Source organism: Eretmochelys imbricata, chromosome 17 (genome assembly GCF_965152235.1).
Source record: "Eretmochelys imbricata isolate rEreImb1 chromosome 17, rEreImb1.hap1, whole genome shotgun sequence".
Taxonomy (NCBI): Eukaryota; Metazoa; Chordata; order Testudines; family Cheloniidae; genus Eretmochelys; species Eretmochelys imbricata.
Genome location: NC_135588.1, coordinates 6134872 through 6160818, shown reverse-complemented (window position 1 = coordinate 6160818; position 25947 = coordinate 6134872). Strand labels below are relative to the sequence as shown.

The 25947-nt window shown below is 42.5% G+C and overlaps 1 protein-coding gene across 7 annotated transcripts in view; it reads left to right on the top strand.

Moving 5' to 3' along the window:
* The window catches only part of BCAS3 (BCAS3 microtubule associated cell migration factor), a 499958-nt gene extending 474550 nt beyond the window's left edge, over window positions 1-25408 (top strand). For 4 of the 7 annotated variants that reach the window (XM_077836612.1, XM_077836606.1, XM_077836618.1 and 1 more), the window contains 2 exons: window positions 2676-2741; window positions 24479-25408. In XM_077836612.1, the coding sequence (XP_077692738.1) occupies window positions 2676-2741; window positions 24479-24627 (215 nt within the window). In that variant the 3' untranslated portion in view covers window positions 24628-25408. The remainder of the gene's footprint in view (window positions 1-2675; window positions 2742-24478) is intronic. The other 3 variants (XM_077836609.1, XM_077836610.1, XM_077836611.1) reach the window with 2 other exon arrangements.
* Window positions 25409-25947: the final 539 nt, after the last annotated feature.

Genomic DNA, 25947 nt, shown 5'->3' with positions numbered 1-25947 from the left:
GTTGTGTGCCTTCTTACTGATCATAAAATATAAAGCCTTGCGTTAGGTCAGTTTGCATCCTAAATCATAAGCAAAGTAATAATCTGTTTCTCTGAATTAATTTGGATCATGTGTCAGGAGCAGAGATGGGTTCAAGCTAAAATCCTGTATTCAGACCCTGCAGAAAGATCCCCAATTTTTGAAGTTTGGGCCCACATCTAGCTATGAATTTTGCCCCCAGCGAACTTCTATCATTGCCATTATCATGGTCAATAAAACCAACAAGATTTGTATAGAGCAGTAAGAACAGAATTTAAAGGGAAATATTTTAAACCAATTCTAAACCAGTTCTAATGCGAAGTTTCCATAAAAGGCCAAGGTAAATTTTTTACCTTAACAGACCCCTGCAAAAATGCTGGTAGTCTGTTTAACTACCAACTTTGGAAGTTTAGGAACAGAAAAGGTCAAAAAGTCAAAGTTCCAATGGCTCAGCAGGCTGACGTGGTTGAGGCAGAGCAGTTTCATAGCCAGTGGGACACAGGAATGATGTGGCCAGCATCACATCAGCCTGCCTCTGACTGCTTTAACCCAATGGATCAGGCACCCGTTTTGCAGTTGGGTGAACTGAAGATGGCCTTTCAGTATGAAACTGAGCAAAATTCGAATCCACGAACTTGAAGATTGGTATGAGAAAATTTTAGGAAAGCTCAGAATCTGAACGCACATCTAGAATCAAATGTTGCGTCTGGTTACCATAATGTTACCCTGGGTTGAACCAAAATCCCAGACCTGAACACCTTCGAGCTTTGGGAGGAGAAGTTTTTTGAAATCCTTATATGACTTTTGTGGTTTGCGCCTATCTCTGAAGTTCATGAAAAGAAATAAAGGGAACAATGCGTGCCTGTATTGACTTCAAAAAGTTGTTCATCTGCCTAAAATTGAGGAGCAAATGAATCTCATTCCCACTGATCGTTGAATTCTGCCAATGCTGAACAACGTCTGTGTAGAACAAATGGGTAAGGTCACAAGCTCTGTGTGTGGAGACTCAAAGGTGAGTAGACACCTACCTTTGGATGTTTAGTCCAAGGAAAGGTGTTAGCCACATACAGTGATTGTCAGAGCTTGAATTGTAATTAGTTAAAAGAGACAACGTCCCTTCCTTCCTCTTCTTTCCTTTTCTTCTTCCTTTATTTTAACTAAGGGAATTTTGTTCCTTCTCTTCTCTGTAACTCTTTTCTCAGTTCCAACCTTGAACTGGGTGGTGGACAAAAATTCGACATAATTGATTTGCCGTCTGAAGGGCGTTTTAGGCAGACATCTGCACAGATTCAATGCAAAGGCAGCTTGGGCAGCAAACAGACACATAAAATGACCTTTCTACTAAAAGGGGGCTTTGAATGTCTGGGGCATTCATCCCAGGCTCTGAGACCAAATTCTCCCCCTTGGATAACTCCAAGAGCTCCAAACAATGTCTACGTCACACGATTCATCTGAATAAAGTCTCAATATTTTTTCAATATATAGGAGTCTTTCAGAGGTACATTTTTCAAAGCGCAGTGTAGGAGAAGCACACATTTGCAGTCGTTATTACATGAACAGATTCTCATTCAATTATCTCTCACACACTGTATGGCAATGTAAGTTCTTCCAGGTACATTATGAGCACGGTTCAGAGATATAAATGTGTATCTCTCATCAGTCGTGACAGCCATCACACACCAGTTCCTCAGCCAGTGAAAATTGGTGCATCTTCCCACAAATCAATGGAGCTGCTCTGAATTACACCGAATGAGGATTTGGCACTGCATGCCAAATTTCTTGCACGCTACACTGAAAACTTATCCAGACGTGTGGTGTTTAGTGTCGTCTGATAGCTTTTAAATTCCACCCTGTAATGGGTGTGATTTAACTTTATGAAATTTCTTCAGTATAATTGTAGTCATTGTCCTCCAAGTAGTTTTCTTCTGTGTAGAGTCTGTGTAGTCTTATCTCCATTCTAGCACACCCTGTGTCTGCTTTCAAGAGCTTTGTCTCGTCATGTGCCACATATGTATGCCTGTCTTAGCTGCTATGCATCCTGCTAAATGCATTAGATACCCTAAAATTGGGTTCCCATTCTCTTGTCCTGGACAACTTCAGGTTGCACACAAGTGTGCATTTTATGTGACTGTCCATATACTTTCCCTTAACAGACAACTCATACACGCAATAGGGCCAACAAATGCATTTTTAACTTAATAACTATTACCAAATCCTTCCAACGTTGACTGTTAGCCATTTTTAAACGTGCACTGTGGGGAACAGCAAAGCTCTCCAGCCACATGCTGCCAAATCAGCCATTTCCCCTTTAAAGCTTCTGTTAGCTGCAGCTAGCTTGAAAAAGAGCAACTGTATCTTTCACTGAAGTTTCTTTTGGGTCACACATTATTTAGGGGCGTTTTGAATGGAGACAATGATGCCGATACTAAAAATATTTTCAGTGTGAATTTAGGTTCATTGCCATTTGCAGAAGAAGCTGCAAGTCTCGTGATGTTTCTAAAGGGGGTGTGCGTACCAATAGACAAATCTGACTTTCTACCATTTGATAAGCTGATCAATTGCATTTATTTATAATCGAATGTTGTTTTGGGAAAATCCTTTTTATTTTTTATTATTATTTAAAAACAAATAAAAGAAATATTTTATTTTTGATACAGACACAGCCGTTGAAGTAGCAGTAAAAAACATCTCCACAGAGAGGCACATGGCTTTGAAATGTTTTGGTATGTAACATAACTGCATTGTTATCAGGTCTTAACTTTTGCACAGAGAATATTTCTTGTTGTTTTTAAAGCAAAACCTCTGTCAGCTTTGAAAAGGTTTTCGGAAATGTCCAGTACTCACATAAGATGGTAACAAAGGGTAAAAAAAAATATTAAATGTTTTCATTCATTTAACAAGCAACATTGTTTTATCTCTCTTCTTAACCAAACAAGAGTTTCTTTGATTTTTTTTTTAAGTCAAATTTAGGATTCTGCTGTTCAGAGCGGAGAGGTCACAAGGCCCTAATGCGTTTAGCATTGACTGCCCTCTCTTGTAGTGCGTCTATTAGTCAGTAATTTGATTTGTACCTATTCATTTGCAGTCCCTGCAGGAGCTCTGAGCTGGCCCCACGTATAATTGGTGCTGTCTCTATTTTTACATCATTAGATTAGCCCCGACTCCTGGCCACTTGTTGTCTGCGCTTGTCTGTCCATTTATACAACCTAATGTAACACAAAATTCATTACTGATCACATTACTTTCAACTCTGAAGCCAGCCTTGTGATAAACATTTTGTTAACCCTTTCTTGCCAGTGTGCTGGTTTAGAGGACAAATGCACTTTCTCTAGGCAGGAAAATCAATATAATAATAAAACAAAGTGGAATCACATTTCTAGATTTGTCATTCCTCTAGGAGAAAGAAATGGAAAAAATGTAAGAGGTGATTAAATGATTACTGTATCCATGCATCACCCGCTAGCATATGTGAAATAAGCCCAGTGGCATCCTTCCTGTCATAATATGAAGAAGTGGCACGCTATAGGCACTTAATTTGAAACTTAATTTCTTACTCATTGTTCTCCAAGTGTTTTAGGTCTTCTGTGCAGACTATAATCAAGTTATGACATTATTGGAACTGGACATTTTCCTTCCATTGCTTTGTCTCCGAGCAGTTAGCAGGAAAACAATTGACTTTCTCCTTAGAGATCTGTTGTTGTTGTTCAAATGATTAAGTAGATTAATTCTCTTACCGCAGTACATTGGTGTTCCATATGAAATTCTGAACAACCCTTCTTTTTAGTGTGGTTTCGTTCATGTTTGTCTGTCCTATATACTCTTATCCTTTTAAAGCAGTAGCCTTTTGGATCGCTGTGGCTTTTGCCATTGATTTCAATGGGAATGGGAGCAGGCCATTGGAGGGATTTGTTTGGGCCTGACCCTTCAAGGAGCTGAGCATCCTTTTGGCTTCTATTCTTGGGGGCGCTCAGTACCTTGCAGTGTCAATCCCTCAAGATGGCATTTGCTACTTAATGAAATAAATGTTGGTACCCGCAAAATCGATTGATTTTAACAAGTTTCTAAAGTCATTTTGTAATTGCATTGCATGGTTTGGAACACTGTCCGTTTGGCTTTTTTACATGTTTATTCCTTTATTAAATCTTCCTTTTAAAAGATAAAGACAAAGCTCTAGAGAGTCTATGATAGGGAATAATCCTGCACTGGCCGGGGGGTAGAAGACTGGGTAGCCTAGTAGGACTCCTCCATCTCTAACGCCTGTAATTCTGAGGTTCTTTTTAGTGGCGCTTGCAGGTATTTGTATGTAGGCTGCAGCTTGGGGTCTGAGTATTTCTGGGTAAGGGTAAATGGCTCCCACTATCCAGCATTTGAGACAGATTGATGTTTCACAGATGCTTTGTGAGCCAAATCCTGCTCTGACTGGTGGTATGATAGCAGAGCAAGGATGAAGGCATGTGCACAGATCCGGCAGGCCAGGGCTGCATTCCATAAGATGGGTGCATGTGTACTTTGCAGGTTTCAACACCCTGTGCATCCACCATCTGGTAGCTAGCACTTGCTGCTGCTAGCATCACGGTCCAGTGCACCGGGTGTCAGAAGACCTGGGTTCCAATTTCAGATGTGCTACAGACTTGCTTTGTGACTTTGGGCAAACAGCTGTGCCTCAGTGTCCCCATCTGCAGAATGGGGATAATAATACCCACTTAGTAAAATCCTTTGAGAGCAATGGATGAAATGTGGTACATAAGTACTATAGGACTGATTCACTACTCCAGCTTTACGCCAGTGTAAATACACAGAACTCATTACATCAGCATAAAACTGGAGTCCAGCAGTGAGGAATCAGGCTGAAAGTATTCCTTGGTATTAACAATAGCCCACTTGGGGACGGGAGGCACAGGCTAGTGTCCTATCTTAGCACAGGCCTGTGCTTTATGGAGGGATCCTGCCCTCTTGCTTGAACAGTGTAAAGAGGATCCCAGAGCCCTCTCACCTACCTCCTTAGACGCCAGCTCAAGGTCTTTGAGCCTAAAAGGACAAATCCCTTGCACGGATTCACAAAGTCCCCAGAGTAGCAGGACTGAATGTGGTTCTGCTGCATAGGGGGCAGGTCACAAAGAGGCCACACCAGGAGACTGGACATCCCCTCTGTGCTGCAGAGCACTGCTGCAGGCTTAAGGGAAGGGTGATATTAGCAAGTGAGTCCAGATCATGCCGATCCCCTGGCCAAAGCCCTTGCGTAGTGAGTGTGTAGCAGGCCACCATTGTTGTTACAGTCTGGCTGGTAGGAGAGGAAGGATGGTCCAGCAGTTAGGATGATACCTGCACCTCAGTTCCCTGCTCCACCTTGGGCAAGTCGTTTAGTCCCTCTGGGTATGTCTACCTTGCAATTAAACACTTGTGGCTGGCCCATGTCAGCTGACTCAGGCTCGCGGGTCTTGGGCTGAGGGGCCGTTAAATTGCAGTGTAGACTTTCGGGCTCGGGCTGGACCCCGAGCTCTGGAACCCTCCCCCTACTTGCGGGGTCCCAGAGCCTCACCTCCAGCCCAAGCCCCAAAGTCTCCACCACAGTTAAACAGCCCCTTAGCCAGAGTCCCGCAAGCCTGAGTCAACTGACATGGGCCACCTGCAGTTTTTAATTGCAGTGTAGACATACCCTCTGCGCCTCAACTCCCCATCTGTAAATTGGGTATAATAGCCCTGCTCTTCTTCACAGGGTGTTATGGGGATAAATATGTTAAAGATTGTGAGGCATGAATGGGGGGAGGTCCAATAAGTATTTTAGATAGATGGGTGGATGCTGAAGTAGTGATTGTAGAAATGGGGGGCAGGGACTGGCCAGATTCCCGGTTAGTGAGGGGGAAGGATTCCATCTTCAGGCATCTATCTTTCTATCCATCGGTATACACCCGATCTATCTATCTATCTATCTATCTACCTAATCATCTCAGTGTTTTATACTGTTGCCCATCACCATAGTATCTGAGCACCTTCCATTAATGTAGATTCCCAGCACACATTTTCTTCATGCATTGAAAATCGGTCCCTTTGCTTAATTTGAAACAATGTGCTGCAGTAGCTAAATCCCCATTCTGGCCTCTGTGTAGCATCTACGCCAGCCTCTGGTCATTAATGTACTGTTCTCTGTAACGTGAAAGGAAAAGACCCAAAGTTATTGAAAAGCCCTCATAAAGTATTCATTGTGCTCATTAGGGGAAACAGGAGCGAAGGAAATAGAAGGGAAACCATTTAAGCAACGCATTGTTAAGCAGGAGAACTTTTAAACGAACACTTCTTATTAGAAAGATACCATAAAGTATGAGTCACATTAAACAACAAAATACACATTAACATGGCAAAATCCTTGTCAATAAATGGAAGGTCAAAGACCAAAACAGTGAAAATGCACCAGTCTGGGCCAACCTCTTGGCCCTGTGGTTTTTCTTTCACACAGCCACAGAGGCTCGTATTCCGCTGCTGCGTCCAGTCTCTTGCTCTTCAGACCTGCAGCTACCGGGACTGTTGTGGCAGCAGCTCAGTTCCTGAGATAACGGAAGTACTGCACATTTAGGAACAGCATTGACGGGCAACTGTAAAGTGCCATCTGAGCCTCCTGTGCCAAAGGAGGGCAGCATCAGTCTGTGGCATGGAGTGAAATAGCGGGACGTTCCATAGAAGACCCCACTTTCCATTCATAGGTGCACAGACCCTTTTCTGCTACGGTTTAGAGTTTGCTGCCTCACTATTAATTAGGACACCAGTCATTTCCCTAATATGTTTCTCGAAAAGGCTATCAGATAAATAATAATCTGGACTTGCTATCCAAGCCTGGCATTTAACCATAGTGTCTAAGGAACCTCACGGCCTTGGGCCCACAGCCCCACTCTGATGACCCATATTTGTTCACTCCACCCCTGGCACACTGGCTCAGCAGGCAGAGCTAGCAGTGATACTGTTGTTGTGGCAGTTCGAGGGGAACTAATCAGGAGGAGAGTGGGAAGTGGCAAGGGAAGTAAGGAAGGATCGACCGCCAAATGAGGACAGAGACAACGGGGAGGAAAGAAGAAAGTGATTCATCTTAATGGAAGGCCTTATTGTAGATCAGCCCTTGCGTATTACTTCAGCTACTTCCTAATGCTTGGAATTGTCTTTTCTAGCGGCAACACTTCTGTCTGTAACCAGCAGGAGGTGATGTCTCTAAGTCAAATCCTGGGAGATGCTAAGCTCCCCTGGAAGTCAAAGAGTGTTGCAGTCATGGTATGGAAATATTATCCTTCTCTCCATTCCTACCCTCTGCCATGTATAATAAATAAAACAATAGACTTTTATTCATTAACATTTATGGGGAAATGTTAATATTAAACTGTAAGTGAAAAGCCATATCTTATTGAATTCTTCTGCTGTGTTATTGAGAGTCTAATTGCATTTTGCATTTAAATAAAAAACAGATGACTTTCAGGACACTCAGGCGGGCATTCTGTAAGTGAGAATTTATCTTGCGATCTAGGTAAACAATGTCTCATCATTTAACAGTTATTATAAATAATGGGGTTTTAAGCACTTTGCTGGGAGTTCATATTGGCTCCACACGGGTTGCAGTAAGAGAGAGAGAATTCAGTGATATCTTGCAGGCATCCGGTCAGAAGAGATTATATCCTGATCTCTCTTCTCATGTTGTAGCATTTTTCATCCTACTCTGTTTATAGTTGCTAAATGTTCTATGCTACTATCCTTAGACAAAAATAATGCAGATATAATTTTGCAGGCACTATTCTTTGCAAATGGAAAAATCTGCCAAGCCAAAGTGACACTCGGCCAAAAATAGAATTTGTTTAGGTCTATAGCATAATTCCATACAGGTGTTTTAGAGGGAATCATCAAACGAAATGTTCTTTTTAAAAGTTGGTTAGCTCAGAGATCTTCAACTTTTTTGCCAAGGGTTAAAGGGACACCAGGATAAAATAGATGTGTTTTTTAAAATAATCTTGACCTTTTTTGCTAGCACCTCCTTAAATTACACCAAATTCCATGATGATATAAGGAATAGATTAGAGAGAGATTAAAACCTTTTAACAAAATTTAAAACCTAAATGACTTCCCCCCCCCCCCCTATTTCTGCTCTTTATTTCCTTTTTACACTTCATCTTAAACAATGAAAATAGACAAGTCTGTTTTTCTTTTGTGGCTAGCCAACTCTTAATGTTTCACTTTATGGTTCTCATACATTAGCAGGATTTTGATTCATCAACATTCAGTTACCAGTGGCGCTTTTTCCTCATAAATTGCAAAATCTTCCTCTTTACCATGTTACTTTTCATATTGTGTCCCCCAATAGAGAGGGACTTGGTTTTCCCCTGCTGATAGAACTAGGTAGGACAGTGGAGGGACACTTTAAAACAATCATTCACAGCTGTTAGATAAGGAGAGTAGGGGTGAAATCATGCCCCTTTGAAGTCAATGGGAGTTTTGCCATTTACCTCAGTGAGGACAAGATTTCATCCTATGGGCCTGATCCAAAGCCCTTTGAATTTAATGAAAAGACTCCCATTGACTTCAGTGGGCTTTGTATGAGGCCTAGGTTTGTATCCATGCATCTCTACCAATATTAATCCTAATTGGTGCCTTCTTGTCAGTGCTGCTTTATAGGCTGACCAGCAAGGAGAGTAATACTACAGCAGTTTCAGTTCTGGGAAATTTAGAGAAGGCTCCCTCAGCATTCATAGTTCAGTGTGTGGGATGTCCCAAAACCTCTTAATCAAAGGCATATGATTTCCAGCAACTATAGTAGCCATGTGAATCTAACACAGCATCTAGAATTGGCTAGACTGGTTATTTTAGAACATCTAGGAAATTCTATTAATGCCATTGGCATAGGCAGCATTTGGAAACACATGCTTGTAGAAATGTCTCTTTCCACCAAGGAAGTTGTTTGTAGTATTTTGCCTCAAAAGGTACGTGAGTCCTTCTCCCCGGAGCACTCCCATAGTAAATGGTTTATTGGCATTTCCATTGTTCAATAAGCGTTTTCAAGATCTGCCCAATAGTTGAACTTTGACTGTTAAGTTGAAGACTATACTGTGGTCTTTAAAGGGCCCGCTGGGGTCGGACACTGCAACTACAGCCGTTCCTGTCGGTGTTTTGTCTGGAAAAACTCCAGGCAGGAAGAATGTGCCCAGGGGGCCACTAAAGGAGAGGACACAGAATTAGCAACTGCTCCCACCCATTGCAAAGACGTGTGCTCCCTCAGCTCAGCCCACATGCTCCAGCATGGCACGTGGTGTGGGGAGGGGTTTGAAAAGACTTCAGTGGGAGCTATAAAAGATGAGCACATTACAGAACTCTTGTCCAGAGGAGACTAAAATGTGGGTGACTTCTTTAGAGAGAGAGATAAAGGCAGTCTGCTAGTCAGCGTGAGATAATGGAAAGCTGCTGAGCCCTCATGCCTATCTCAGAATCCAGATGTGGCCTTCTCCCATGTGCTGAATAGGAAGTCCCAGAGAGTCTCTCCCTAAATGCTCCTCATTCCCCCAGTGCTGTCCCAAATCAGACCACAAAACACACCCCACAGCTTCCCCTTTCCACTGCCAGAACACCTTGTGCATGCCTTAGCCTGGTGAGGGAGATCTTCCCATAGAGTCCCTTGTTCACGGAGAAGAATTCCCTGGTCTTACATTAACTCTTCTAGACTTCATGCAAGAGCTACGTGCTTGTTTGTCGGCAGTACATTCACACATTTGGCAACGTTTTAAAATGTGGAACTTAAAAAAAAAAAAAAAAAGCCTAATGTGTTAAAATCTATTATTTTTAAATGATTTAATGATTTTTAAAATAAGGTTTTCTAATTAAAATGGATCCTTATTTTAAGCAGTTGATAGCTGCTCTCTGCTTTCAGGAGAGCAAATACGAACATGCTACACAGATGCATCTGAGTTAACTGAGGGCCAGACTGTGCCTTCACCTATAGCTTCCATCAGGGCGCCCGGGCACACGTATTTCCAAGGTCAGTTTGGTACTGTACGGGTGAGACATTCTGCAACAAATAAGAAAAAGATAGGGCCTGATTCTGGTTTTAAAAGTGTCTTGAGCCCTCTTTTAGTTAGTGCCTAAAAATAACGGAATCCAGAGGGTGTGCGTTTGTTCTGGCAGGCACCATCAAACAGTTAAACTAATTAAATAGTTTATTGTGGGTGCAATTATTTGTGGGTCAGCAAAAATTAAAGGGCATTTCTGAAAATCAGGCCAAGGTTGAAAAACTCAGCTGCTTAAAGCAACGTCATCAACTTTAATTTGTAAAAACGGACTAATTTGAAAAATGGTGAGATCCTGGTGGATCACAGGTGTTCACCCCTCTTCTGCCGTTCCCCCCCTCCCAATCTCAATGACTTATGTTCACTTTCTAGCAATGGGGAAACTTGTTTGGACAAAGTATTCATACACTCCACCTTTCCAGCCATCTCTGCCTCTGGGCCCCGCTTTAGAACCAATCTCAAACAGAGTCCCATTTGAGGTGTTCGTGAAATATTTGGATACACATTTGGGGTTTTCTGACCCTCCAGTTCCTGGGTGGGACTGGAACTAGGATGGTGGACATACAATTTAAAAAAAAAAAAAAAGCCGCCTCTCGTGAGATTTCTATCTTCATTTTTTAGATACAAGAGGCTCAGATAGTTTAATAAGCATCTGGGACCAGATCCTCAGCTGGTGTGAATTGTTGTGACTCCATTGACTTCAAGAACTATTCTGAGTCTCGCCAGATTATCATCTGGCCTCCAAACTTTTATCTGCTTCTCCAAACCAAAGCCACACACTGAATAATTTGAGCTTTCACCATCAGGGCATCCTTCTCCCTCAGGAGAAGGGCACAGAGTCCTTCTGTAGCTCTCCTTACAAAAGGGTCACTGCATCATAGGATATTAGAATCTATACCAGGATGATTTTGGTCTGCAGTACTCCAGAATGAATTGCAGCGATGAGGGACTCAACAGTACTGTTTTTGGCAGAGGTACACACTTTTACATACCCCTCCTCCTACACACACACAGAGAAAACAAAACTGTAACAGCACAAAATGTGTCCATTTCCTGAGTTATTCAGTACCTTCTTTTTCTAAATTAGGATAGTTAGGGGATCCAATCATAACGAGGGGTGAAGCAAGTTTTAGACATAAAAGAAATTGCAATGGTTTTGAGGTTTAGGCATGTCTGAAATCTCTCGTTCAGCGTATCAGTGAAATGATGCCCAGACTGTGAGGTAATCACCATATTTATTATGTTGACATTCAGGAAGCTTTTCCATGATCAGATTGTTTCCTAGGACTGTTGAGTTGGGGATGGAAAAGCAGGCAGTGCTCATCTTCTTGAGCTGCTGTGATCAGATGAAAATAAGATGTGCCGTAGTATTGCTGGGGGACGCAGGGTCCCAGTCCCACAAGGGGCTGAGAACTTTCAGCTCGTGTTGACGTTAGTGGGAATTGAGGGTGCCCTGCGCTGATCAGGATCATACTGAATAGACATGCTTTGGGCCTCAATGCTTTGACAAAGCCCTGGCTGGGATGATTTAGTTGGGGATTGGTCCTGCTTTGAGCAGGGGGTTGGACTAGATGACCTCCTGAGGTCCATTCCAACCCTGATATTCTATGATTCAAGCCTATATATTTCCTCCAAAACTTTTGGGCAGGACCAGGCAACCTGGAGTTCTGTTTCCAGCAAAGTGGCAGAACAAAATTTAACAGCATGGAGTTGTTAAGGGTTGTGAACCATACAAAATAACATTTGAATTTGAATTTCCTTGGCAGAGGGGTCTCTAATGAGCAATCAGAGGCACTCCCACAACCCTAGGAACAAGAGACCAGAACTAGGGATTTTAATATAGTGTTTTCTCTGTACATGCTTTTGGTCTCAAATACACAGATGGGCTGCTTGTGTAATTGAAGATAAAAGATAATTCTGCTTAAATACATGAAAAACATATATGCACACTGGCTTGCAGCAGGAAAACATATATTAAATATGAGAAGGTACATTGTAGATCTCAAGATTTGAAAGCAAATGAAACCAGTTGGGAGACTGAAGAGTAAACTTTTAGTAGCAACATATTGTGACTTTGAAGTTCAGGGTTGTTTTTTTCCCTCCTCTTAAATCAAAACAATTACATCTGCTTCTTCATTTACGGGGGGGTGGGGGAAGAACACACACTTTTGGAAATCTTGCATGAACAGTTAGTACATTTCACACTGTGTACTTCGGCTACAGAAATATGTTTTCTATAACTTTTAGATTGTTCTTTTAGCTTTTGAAACTTCACATACTAGCTAAAATGAGCAACTTGTCTTTTGAAAGTGCCATGTAAGTAGCAAAACGTCTTAAACCTCTTTATAAAAATATACAGCTGTATGAAATTTGAGATTATTTTTTAAAGCATTACAGTCATCGTGAAAGTGCCTATCATGAAGAATATTGTCTCTCTAAATGCTTAGATCCTTTATCTGGTGCACTTTTAACCTTCCATAAAATGTTCAGAGTTGAGCCTGGCTGTATGCCAAAGATTTGGGTATCTTACTGTTTATGTACATAGTTGTTGGGAGTGTTTGGGGTTTTTCTTTTTAAAGAAAACACAACAAGCTCAATATTTTTTGAAGACAAAATGCTTTAAAGGTGCACACATGAAAATGTTTTATTCTTGTCTCAACCATCTCATCTTGCTTGAAGTCAGTCCAGACATTTATGTAAATTCAGATGCCCTCTTAATTTTTGTAAGTGTTAATCATTTGGCATTTTAGCATTGAAATAATGCACTACAGAGTAATTGCACAATCTCAGTTGATTTTTGATGTTCAAAAGACTCTGTCTTCAGCCCTTGGGGTACGTGTTATCTTCAATATCTCCTCCTCCAAGTTGTTAGACCCTACCACCCTTTTTTCCTGACACGCCAGCTTTCATCTCCAATGCGTTACACTGTAGAGAATTCTATGTGGATTCAGCCTTAGAGTTGTTGTAAGATAATTTGACTGTCATGAATATTTTGCATAGGCCACTGATTTCCAATTTCATAGGCAGTGTTTGCATGTCTTTTCTACTCTGAAAATGTAATGTAGCCCCTTCTCTTGGGTCTCAGCATCTTTCCTGTTGGAATGGTGTGAAATAAATTCATACAGCGATTGATTTTCAGTATTAAAATATCATATCTCTGCATTTCCTCTTTTCAAAGTTGTCTAAGGTCTGTTTACTCAAACGGCTGATAAAAAAAATTGCTACAATTCTTAGTGCTTCTGGGAACTTCAAATTTGTCACAACCCACTGGAGCTTCTTTAAATCAGAAATTAACAGTCAGACTATGGTTCTGCTGCTCCCAAAGCACAGCCCCTCGAACTTGAGCTCACGGAGAATCTTCGTTAGCTTTGATCAGGCCTCTGACACACATCTAAGCAATTCTGATGCTGTCCAACAGAGGGCAGTCGTGCACCTATATGCTACCCAATTCATTGCGGTGAAGAAAAATTTTAACACCTGAGAAGGACACCAAGTTTAACTACGATCAAACTTTGTAATCTGATGGGAAACATCCTTCCATTTGCTTAATTGCTGATAAATTTAAGACAAAGTAGCTCTTTTTATGAATGGGTCTGAAAAAATGGCGTGCCCCCAGCTGGCTGTGTAGCAGTTGTATGAACACGAAAATGAGACCAGCCCTCTAATTTCCAGATAGAGGAGACATACACGCCATTAAAAACAGCAATGTAGAGCTGGCGACGTGAGCAGCTGGAGGAGCTTGCTTCCCAAGTGTGTCCCTGGTGTCTTGGACAGGATCCTACGTGGGGCAGTGACGCGTCTATTTTTAGCACACTAGCTCAGTCAGAGCTAGTGCCAGTATGTTTCATTGAGACGGGAATTGCACCTCCAGCTTGAGGCGTAGACATCCCCTTCAATGAGAGCAGACTTTGGTCTTTGGAGCTTCATGAAAGTTCTCGTGTGTGAACACATCCTGTTCAGTTGAGTAACTGTAGCAACATTACAATAAAAATGCTTTACTAATCCTTGTGTTAGGAAGAATCGTGTAGTTCATAAACATCTGGAAAAGCAGATCCTCAAGACTGCCGCTTGCCTTTTACCCTTCATTGTACATGGGACCCTTTTGGACACGAATCCAGATGGCAGAATCTTCATAATTACTATTTATTATTTGTAATAAACCGTGCTTAGAATTCAGATATTGGAGACCGATTGTGGCAGACGCTGTACAAACATGCATTAAAACAGTCCCTGCCCCGAAGATTTTACAATCTAGGTTAATAACAAGAAGATATAGAGCATCCCTACTGCCTAATACTTGGATATTCTAAGCAAGAGGACATATACAGTGCCCTGATTCTGAATAATGTAGCTGCAGGGGGGACTATTTGCTTTTCTTCAAAACAAAAGAAAGTTGCTTTGATTGTTAAATGAAGTTCTAATTTTTGCTTCTGAACTGTTCTTCCAAAAGTTGCTCGTGTCCCCAGTGAAGTGTCATCTAACCCGGCCTTTTTAAAGAGAGACATCGTATTTCTCTTGTCCTATGGTATGATCAAATACCAGTTTTGCATCCTAGTTTCACAAAAAGGCAGAGAGTAGATTCTAGTGCTTCTAAGCACTTCCAATTTAAATTTGGATTGTAAAGAACCCTGTGAAATAATCCCAGTGAATGACAGAAATGGAACTCAGAGCTTCAAACATTAGTTGCTAATATGCCATACCGCTTCCTTGATTCCTAGCTGTTCATGGAGGAATTCCTAATGAATCTTCAGAAGTCTGATAGACTTTCCAATGTGCACTAATTCTTGCACTTCCTTCCCTTCCCCCACAACTCAGACCCTTGCTGGAGACCTTGTTCCTTTAAAAATACCGTCTGTATAACTCAAAAATGTTCAGCCCAGAAAAAGAAAAAGGGAACTTGACATTAGTTGAGCTTGAAAGGTTTGGTGCTGTGAAAAGTGACTGACGTGTGAAAAGAAGCTACAATTAGTTCTTTCCCCAAGCACTCTTCCATTCAGTCCAGGGTCACTCCTTCAGCAAGCTGAGGGCTTGAGTGTAATGTGTTGTGACAGTTTGAGTTGATGAAGAATAATTCTAGTATTCAGAGTTGCTGCTGCTTCCCCACTACCCTGACACATCAGGCTGGCTGTCATTGTATCATTTATCCAGGCTGCATCTCTGCCATGCTGCACAGGAGTTTGTGCCATTCTCAGTAGGTAGAGTAAAGGGTCAGCTCTTCCAGCAAATGATTTTTGAGGATATTTTGAAACTGTGCTTAACAGCCTGCTGTAGGGGAAGTCAAACAGAGAGAAAGGAAAAACCATTAGAAGAAATAATGCACTAGAGATGAGATTTTTGAGTAGACATAAAGGAGATACCATGGCTTCAAGTGGACCACTACCGAGAGAGCACAAATAAGAAAGGCAGCATAATTTATGAGTGTTCCGGGCAAAAGAGGGCTATATAGATTTTCTTTAGGCATTGAATTAATGTGCCATATAAAATGGCTTCACATTTAGGCTTGGCAGGGCTTTATACCTTTCTAGATTTGCTGTAGTCCTTTGACAGTTCCTGAAGCTTTTTTGAATTGAATGTACAGCAACCTGGCTTGGACTGGTGCCTGGTGTAGCTTGTTCTGCTCCGACACATACCTGAGGATCACAAGCTTTGAGATAGCGCCATTCCTCCCGCCCCCATCGTTGGCACGAAGGTTAATAAAAGCAGAGGATTATTTTTGCAGTACGCTGGGACTGCAAGGTAGGATCAGGCTTGGTATTTGAAAACTGAAGGCAAATATTAACAGAAATAAGTATTTCCTACCAATTTCTGGCAGTTAGCTCACTAATGCAACAGAATACGGCATGTGCTGTGTGCACTGAAGGAAATATATCACTGATGCTGTTTTCAGCCTTTGGCAGGGATGAAAACAGGACAGCATGGGGAGGGAGTTATGGAACACAGAGAGCCATGCATTTGAGTTCCTATTGCTCTGTTAATCGGGTTTAGATTGCAGTAGTACCTGAAATGTGCTCCACACTTTCCAAGCACAGAGGAAGGCGTGCCTCCCGTCTAAACCTGACTCACCCCCTGCAGCTGTCATTCAGCCTCAGTGGGCTCAGTGGTCATCCTCTCCCTACACATTCCACAGCTCTTATTACAGGTCCCCAGTTCGCCCCAGCTCTGCGATTCAGCAGAGCAACAAAGTGACAACAGGAGTGGTAGGATTATGGTCTGATGAAAAAATCTGGGACCTAGAGAAGGCCACAAGAAAATCATTGTTATTAGAGTTACATGCCTCTCTGGGGCACCCATCACTGGGCTGTTACCTTTGTGTATACGTGTACATGCATGGAGACAGCTACTTGGTGAGTTCCTGCAGCCCCTGGCAGGGTGGGGCCTCAATCTAGGTGGCCTGTATAGAAATGAGGGTGGGGAGTTCATTTTGTTTACACGTGGGATGGAGGCCAAGATTTTCAAAAGTGACTTGTGGCCAATGTGAAACTCCTTAAAGGGGCCTGATTTCCAGGAAGTGCTGGGCCCCCACCCTTGGGAAATCAGGCCTCCTTAAGGTGTCTTCCTAAACTATTTGTCACTTTTGAAAAGCGTGGCCAGAGTGAAAGCAGAAAGAAGCCTCTTCTATCAAAACAAATAACCAGGCTTTGTACCATATACTCTGGGGATGGAGGAATAGATACACAGGACGGTGAGAGGCTGAGGGATGCATTCGTCTGTGTGCAGTGCTTTATGAGTATATGAGCATGAGTCTTTTCCTAGGAACTTATAATCTGTTCCAAACAACCACTGATAAAATGAGTACCTTCGCGGTGGGCATCCAGAGTTTACACATCATCCCACTGTATGAGCGAGTCGTTGCCAAATCTGGTAAAATATCTGCTATTTCAATGTGTCTCTTGTTCTTCGGGTCCAAATCTTGCTGTCAGCATTTTGGGTGAACCTCCTCTGCCAGGCTTAGAATGGGTGCAGTAGTATCGGTCTAAGGAGTGGTCTGTATTTTCTGATAGTGTTAACTGAGCATGAGGAAATATGATAGGGTTCTTCTCTGAAACGTACAGTGAAATAAGTATTGCAAGCTATTCACCTCCCTACTCTAGCCACTAGAAACACGGCTTCCTGCAGCATTTCCCCTCCTGCCTCTTCGGTCCTGGAGACGTTTTCAGGAGAAACGAATTCTTTCACTCCTTCTGTACTGGGAGATAATGGTCCTTGTTCTGATCTGTTCTACACTAGCACGCCTCCATTGATTTAAGAGGAGCATAATCCTGGTTTGCACCAGCAATAGATGAGAATCAGTCCCCCAGCCTCCCAGGGCCACGGAGCCACATTGACACAAATCTGCACATTAGCAGGTAGAGAATAATTGTTGACAGTTTTGTCTTTCTTCCCTTGTTTTTTGAGCCCCACGGAGCCTGTTTCCTTTGACATCTGGTAGATGTGCAGCACTGGAGATAAGTTTTTTGTTGTTTCTCTCCTCAACACAGTTCAACTCACATGTGCCCTGAAGCCCTCTATTATTCTGTGATTCCCATTTCGTCTGCTGGTGGCTGTTAGAGTGAGTGTCATAACTGAGAAGAGGGCTTCTCTGAGCTCTCCTGAACTGGCTTCCTCCTCATCTCTTCAGCAGACATTTCTGCCCCTTTTAATTTTTTTTTTTAAGGCCAATCAGAACTTTGTGAGTCATTTCCTCTAGGGATGCGGGCAGGTTTTAGTATCTATGTTTCCAGTATTAGTGTTTATTTGTATTTGTGTTTATCTTTCACAGGCTTTTTAATGCGTCAGGGAGCCATTTATGGGGCCAAAGTAATGCAAGTGCTGGTCTTCTCACAGTATTTCATTTCCCTGATGGTGGAAATGCTATGAGAAGAGCAGGTCTTGTGTTATTTTGACCCCATAAATAGCTCCTGGAGGCCCCCTTCTTCCTTCGCCTCTCCATTTTGCAGACCCTGAAGGCTCAACCCTGGTTTTCTTGCCTCAGCAGAAGCAAACTGAAGGTATTGCAAATAGCCAGCAAATCTATAAAATGGAATGTGTTTTATGTGAGACACGATTTGTTGGCTAGCGTACAGGCCCGTTAAAGTGCATCATAAGTTGTTTTACTGCTACGTTTAAGGAAGTTAATACATCTTGGCAGTGTGTACCTGTGGAAATGTAGATGAAATAACCTGCAGACAACCTAGGGCCAAGTCCATTCCTGGCATAACACACGATCGAAAACAACAGAATTACACCAGGGACAGATCGGTCTCCCAGTATTTGAGCAACGCTCAACTCCCACAGCCAACATAAGCAAGGATGTTCTAAGCTAAGGCTGCCATTCTGCCTTTCACTCACTTCCTTCTGCAGGTGGACTTTGGTTTTGGTTTTGAGTGAACTTAGCCCTCTGCTTATCCACAGAACAGGTACAGCACGGGCAGCAGCTGTGCGAGCTTCCTTACAGCTGTGCCAATGACCTGGAGGGTTCACCTCTGGAGTTGAGAAGGCACTAGAATAATAATACGTTACACTTCCATAGTGCTGGGCAGTCAAGGCTCTCGGAGTGCTTTTCAAAGTTGGGTTAGTAGAATTATCCCCTTTCTATAGACGAGGAAGCAGACATGGCAAGATTAAGGGCTTGTCTACACTTAAAACACTGCAGCACTTCAGTGGAGACATGACCTACACTGACTGGAGAAGCTCTCCCGTTGGCAAACGTGCTCCACCTCCCTGTGAGGCGCTAGCTAGGTCGACCCATTGACTAGAGCTGTGTGCACCGAGGGTTAGGTTGGCTTCGGGGTGTGGATGTTTCACACCTCTAAGTGATGTAGTTATACCAGCCTAACTTCCTAGTACAGAGTAGGTCTGAGACTTGCCCAGGGTCACAGAGGAAGGCAGTGGCTGAGTAAGGAGTAGAACAGAGGTCTCCTGACTCCCAGTCCACTAATAGTCCTCTTTCTTCAGCATTCAGTCCTTCATCTGCCTGCTGAAATTGCCAGCTAGATCCACATGTGAAAGTGGGTGTTTCTATGTGAGCATCCACAGTATGACTGTCAGATATACTTCACATGAGCCATACGATATTAAAGACTTTTGGGCACTGCCAATCTGGGCTAGATTTGAATTTGCAACCTAGCAAAAAGGCTCATTATTCCTTGAGCCATCCATGCCCCCGGCATGATGTCACTTTTGGGGTCCATGCATATTTTAGATGCGTGCTGCACCTCCTCCACCCCGACTGTATAAATGGAATAGTGAAGAACAGAACTTTTAAGAGGGAGATTTTCAAAGGTCCAAAAATATCCAGTTCCCATCTGTGCCTTTGGAAATCTCCCCCAAATTCACTGGCTTTGCTTGGTTTATGTCACAAACTTAACATTATTTAAAGGAGCTTTTTGTTTCAATTCCTTTATATTCTTTTAAAACAGTAGATTTTAAAAAGATGGAAAAGGGAAGAAATAGGAAGTAAAATCTCCACCATTTAACATTTTCCCGTTTTGATCATGATCATATTATAATTTTTGAGAGTGTAAAACAGTATTGGACTAGGAATCCTTTATTTTCTGTAAATCTGTCTGTCCTTTGATAAATGAAGTCCCATGCGAATGCCTAGTTTCAAGGGTTTCAATTGGCAGAGATTTTTTTTCTCTCTGAACTGTACATACATGAAAGAAAGAAGTGGTTTAAACTGGAAATGCTGAAATGTGTTTAAATAGACACCTCTTAAGAATTGTTTGACAATCATCTGAAGGTGGATTTTTGTGTTCTCATGAGGGTTGATAGTATTCTCCTGGGAAGCTTAGGTGGTTGTCTCACCAAATTTTAATTTCGTCTCTAGCACACATGCACGTTGCTTTGTTACTGCAGGGTTCTTAAGAAGTGCTGCTGGAATTGATTTGCCTTTAAGGAAAACAATATTGAAAAAGCTGCTCTGAGAACGATAGACGTATTGAAAGGCTTGCAGGGACTGTGCAATGATATATAGGAGAAAGATGGCCAAATGTTGGGTGGAAGCTTGGCCCTATTCAGATCAATGGCAAAACTCCCATTGACTTCAGTGTAACCAGGATTTCACCCTTGGACATTTTCCTTTTAGCCATCAAGGGTACTGCTACTGTAAAGGTTATTTCTTCTGTACCCATACAATACAAATAAATGATTTGTCTTTTAACTATAACAAAGCCTTTCTATGAGCCTGCATCTCTTGACATACACAAGCCCCAGAAGGTCATGGAAACTGGTTCTGTCAAGTCTTTTCAGAAAATAGACTGGCCATCTGGCCCCTTCCCCTCCCTACAGCTGGGTGGTGTGAAACAGCTTGCTTACAGGATATTAGCACTTTTTACTCCACTACACCGTATCCTGAGCCTGTCCCCTGTTTTCTACCCCAAAAGCTGGAGGACAGTCTTCAAGACACTGGGTCATTCTTTTGTCCCTGGCAGAGCTTCAGAATGGAGCTTACGTTGACTTTGGACCACACATCCTTTTGCCTAGGGAGTTTTCTGGAATCTCCACCACTGGAGGTTCTTAAGAACAGATTAGACCAATACCTGTCAGGAATGGTCTAGTTATTACATAGTCCTGCCCTGAGTGCAGGGACTGGACTAGATGACCTCCCAAGGTCCCTTCCATTCCTACACTTCTATGATTCTATCCCCTTTAAAATGCTTCCTTATCTGATTGACATTCAGGGACATAATGACCATGCTGACTTTGTCCATTGATGTAATAGCCATGAGCCTGACTGCCATATTTACAATGGGGTTGGTCTCCGGTGACCATGAAATGCCTAAGCCCACATTGTGTAGCTGCTCTGAGGGGCAGAATAGGAAGCAGCCTCCCCAGGTGCATGCAGGGGTAGAGAGCCTGGGTTCCTCTTAGTGCTGCTTTATAATGTAGCACTTGGGATTTCAGCAATGGTACCTTACATATCAAAGTATGTTGCACCTCAGTCTTGCTGTGTAACTGGCTCCAGAACAAGTGTACACATAATGCTGAAACGTTTGAGTGAACTCAGATTAATCTGTAGGGCGGAATTTGCATCAGTGGGACTGGGGACATACACTCACAAAGATGCAGAGCATGTCCCCTGATCCCCAGACTGCTTCTCAGTGGAGCACAGAGCAGAATGTCCGTAGGCTTTAGGCCTCTTTGGTCCCTGTGTTCTGGATGAAACCAAAAAGACCTCCCACTCTGCATAGGGGAAGGGCCAGAAATACAAGGGAATCAGCTAAATCCAGGAGACAACAAATGAAAATACAGGAAGGTAGCGTAGGTCATAGGTTTAAAATCAGGGCTTCCAAGGGGGACACAGAGCAAAGAACCCCAGACAGTGCCCACTGCTCCTCAAACGAGTCCAGGGAGCCGCTCGGAGGAACTCTGCCAGGAGACACACATAGGCTTTAGGGTGAAAACTTCCACCCAAGGCCTGTTGGTCTTTTGATGTGTGCCTACATGCGGCCAGAACTTGGGTCTTTGTTTCTACTTTAGCCTTTAACTTAGTCACACAGTTCATTCTCATTTTTAATCTGATTTGTGCATTGTTGCGTTACAGTAGCCTGTAGAGGCCTGAGCTAAGAGTGAGGCTCCATTGTGATGGGCGTTGTACAAACACTTAGCAAGCCTGGCCCTGCCCCAAAGAGGTTACAGTCTAAATAGCCAAGACAAAGGGTGGGATGGGGAACGGAGACAGAGAGAGGCAGCCCAAGGATCACACCAGGAGCTCAGTGTCTCCTGACTCCCAGTCCAGTGCCCCATCCACTAAATCTCAACTCCTCTCCAATTGGGTTTTTCTCAGGGCTGTTTTACTCCTTGGCACTAGCCCCCCCGGCTCCCCTAATGGTGGCGAGAAGTAATGCAGGCAGCCTCCCACGGAGAGCGCTCTTCTTCAGTGACTGTATCCTGGCTTGTAATGGAAAGGTTTTCCATTTCAGAGCAGCAGTAAAATACATGCAGATGAGTGGCCTAATTTTTAGAGGTGCTGAGCACTGTCACCTTGCACTGAGAAGAGCAGGATCGATCATTGCTTAGCACCCCTGAAAAGCCGTAAGGCTTTGATTCTTAGGGAAAAAAAAATCCCCTTTAAGGTACTAAGTAAATCACTGAGGAATGGTTAATACAAAGGCACTGTTACTAAAAAAGGCTGGAGTTATGTAACACCTCAGCCAGAATCTCATGCATTCTTCCCCCCCACCTGTAAGCTGACATTTTGCTGCTCAGCGTTTGGGCTTTGGGAATCTACAGTACTGCTGCATCCTCCTTTTGTTTAATGGAACTGAAAATGCACCACTTGCCTGAAAATCAATTATGGTTTTAGAAAGAAAGAGAGAGAGAGGAAAGTAACCTCGTAAGGAGTTCAACAGCCCTAATGATGTTTGATTGGAGCCTACCCGTGTTCTATCTTATTGGTGATGGCTACACAGTGAGTGAAAGCTCTGACGTGAGACATTTAACCAAGCCAGCTGTGTGCAAGGCGAGATAAAAGCACAAATCAGCCAGGAGCAGCATAGTGTTCTTGTGGGATTCACCACTCATTTCTGATTCAAATGACTGTTTTTACTTCCTGAACTCCTGGGACAGTTAAGAAATGAAGGAATATGAAGACATTTGTACATTGTACATTCCTTAACAAAACACCAGCAAGAAAACCGTGATTAGGGCATTGTCACTGCAGATTTGTTTTCTGGTGTAACCTATTCCAATTATCTCCATTGCGAACTACTTCCATGATCAAGTACTAAATTTGCAACACCTTACTAGACCAGGTGTCAGTTCAAATGGATCTATGATCCCATGTATACACATGTACCGCATATTAATGCTAAGAGGAACGGTGCACTGTTAGAAAGGCGCTTGGGTGGGGTCTTTTTTGTTTTAGTGACGAAGCTTGTCGCTGGGGCAGTGCATTTTACTTATATGCTTGTCCTTGTCTCTGAGTCTCAGTGCAATAAAGGGACTGTCGTAGTGTTTATAAATGAGGTAGAATCCCACTGTAAGACTGAACTCCGTGAATGGCAGAGATACAGTAATATTTGGCAGTGACGACGTTTAAAATCGTTCTCCCAAATCCTGCAGTCCTTTACTCACTTCCTAGCCAGTCCTTGTTCAAGAAAAACTCCCATTGAAGTCAATAGGAAAAACTCTTTGTCTGTCAATCTGTGGGCTCCCTGTGTTTATCCTGTACCCATCACCATAGTAGTACAAGTGCCTGTCAACATTATACCAATCCGGTCAATGGCCTACAGATAGACTGTGGGGTTTTTTTCCAATCCCCCCCTTTCCCATAGCAGAATTATTAGGGGCTTTACATCATAGGTCTTAACTCTTTTTATCCATCCATCTTGAGTAAAGGTTGAGTAGAAACAGAGTGCGGAGCGTGGGCTTTGGCTCTCACTTTGCAACTCACCAGAATATTTGTTATAATCTGTCACTGAGTGGCTGGGAGAGGATGCTTGTGCTGTACGTGTGGTCCTGCCTAATATCACCGCTGCGTGCCATCGTTGAGTGCTGGAGAGTGTGATACTGCCCAGTCGCATTGCCTGCACGCTGCCACTGAGTCAATGTTTGGATTCAAGTGGCTCACGCAGAGTCAGAGTTAGAAATGATGTTCTGCCCACACAAAAATATGAGTGTTTCGAGAGTTAAGACCAGCATGGGAGGAATGATATGTGCATGACTGCAAGAGGGAAATAAATCCTGTCCAAATGGTAGTAACCTTAGGTCCCTGGGCCTGTTTACAGACTCTTCCAGCCCTCTGCAATCAGTACAGTTTCATCACCTTTTTGATGATGTAAATTAAATAGACACTAACCATGATCATTTCTGCTTTCTTCTTTTGCTTTGAGACATTAGCCCTAGCAGACAAGCACCCAGGAAAGTTTGTTGTTTCTGTTTGCCTCAGAAAACACAAAGATGCTTCCCACTGTATGTACAGCACAAAGAAGTTGTGGAAAATCCTTTTTTAAATAGGCTGTTGAACTGCATTGGTTGAGTGCGGTTGTTGCAGGTCACAGTTAGCGAGTATCACAACTGAACTCCTTTTCTAGTCCAGTCATATCACCAGCTCTGCCTGTTTAGTGAAGTTATGCCATTGTTTGTCAATAGGACTTCTATAATTCTCCTTAGTTCAATCTTGCAAATCTCTGATTTTGGATCTTAATATATTGCAAATCAATATACTCGTCCCCAAGGACGAGATTAGACACCACATCTGAAACTGAAATACAAGGTTTAGATGTCTTAAACTCCATTTTTATTCAGACTGAAATATAAGCCTAGCGAAGTAGATGTGATGCCTCGGGAGTGTTTCGTCAAATCACCCAGTAAAAGGTGGATGATGAGTGAATGCAATGTTAGAACAGTGATACAATAAACAGATTTGTCAGTAAAATGGCCTTCTAATGGCAAACGTCCTTCTTTTATCTGAAACATTAACCAGGGCCTGTTTTCTCGTTCCATTTCAGAGCTTCAGCGAGAAGGAAGCATAGAGACTCTCAGTAACAGTTCTGGTTCCACCAGCGGAAGCATTCCACGCAATTTTGATGGTTACAGATCACCTCTCCCGACAAACGAAAACCAGCCTCTAAGTCTTTTCCCTACAGGATTCCCTTAAATTAGCCAAACATACGAGGAGAGATTCAGACAGGCTAGCCCAATGTCGCTCCATCTAAACAATTTTGATGTGTATTTCACCCACCAGTTAGCTGCAGTGTTGGATGGTTCTCGTTACACTAATAAATATTGATGACTCTTCTGCTTAAAGTCTTCTTAAAATATATTGGCAATTTATTGAGTTTGTTTTCCTGTGCAATATTGATAAGAAGAGACTTTCTGCAATCCTTACAGCTTGTTGGCTTCTTTTTGGTGTGTCCAGGAAGAGACTGTTTAGAGGAGAAATACTTTTGAAACCATTTTTTTGGCTGAGCCCATGATTTTACAACCATTACCTGCTTTTCCGTGCTTAAAAAAAGGGCATCTGCATAACTTGAGTGGTGAATTAGCCGTCCAGCCGGTGAATTCTAGCTGTTTGCAAATTGAGGAGCATTGAAAAACGAACTGATGGAAGTGAAAACTTGAGGACTGTCTACAAGACAGATGGTGAATAGGACTGATATGTTATTACTTCATTTATGCATCTCTTTGCTGTCCTCCTTTGGTTCCCTGCTGATATTAATTGATGACAGGAGTATTACAAATGAAGAAGTTTCTTTTTGTTCTTGGGAAGAATTATCTTTACTGCTCCAGTTTGATTCTAGTCATGTATTTTAGAAATGTACTTACTTGACTAACAGAAGTCATAACTATCTCATAGTCAGTTATAAAAATTGTTCACTGGAACTCTACTAGCTGTCCGAATGTGCATGTGTCATTGAATAAATCTAAGTTTAAACCAACCTGCTTTAGTGTCAGTGTTCCTGTCGTTTTAGTAGGACGTGTGTATGCTCCATGTATATTCCTGTATCAAATAGTATGTGCTTATTTACCAAGAATTGAGATCTTCCAGGCCTTAATTAAACCCACCTAAGAGCACCAAACTAGATCTGTTGCATCCTTAACTGTCAGCCATTGATGCCAGGCCAAACTTTTCAAAATGGATGGCTTAAATTAGGCACCTGGCATCAAAATAAATGGATGTCAGCACTTCCGAAAACCAGGCCAACTATTTAAATGCCTCAATATGGGTTTAGGTGCCTAACTTTCGGCTCCCAAGTAAGAACATTTTGGCCATAGTTCTTTGCAAGTTAATTTTTCTGTTCTTTTTTTTCTATAAAGTAGTTATTTTTAAAAAATAATCTCAGTGGACGCATGTTACAACCTGATAATCTGTTATTCATGGAAATAACATCCAGCGCTGGCTACGTGTACCTTTTTCACACTTCAGTAAGATCCGAGACACACAGCCCAGGAACCTCCATAACGAGACCTTTGTGGA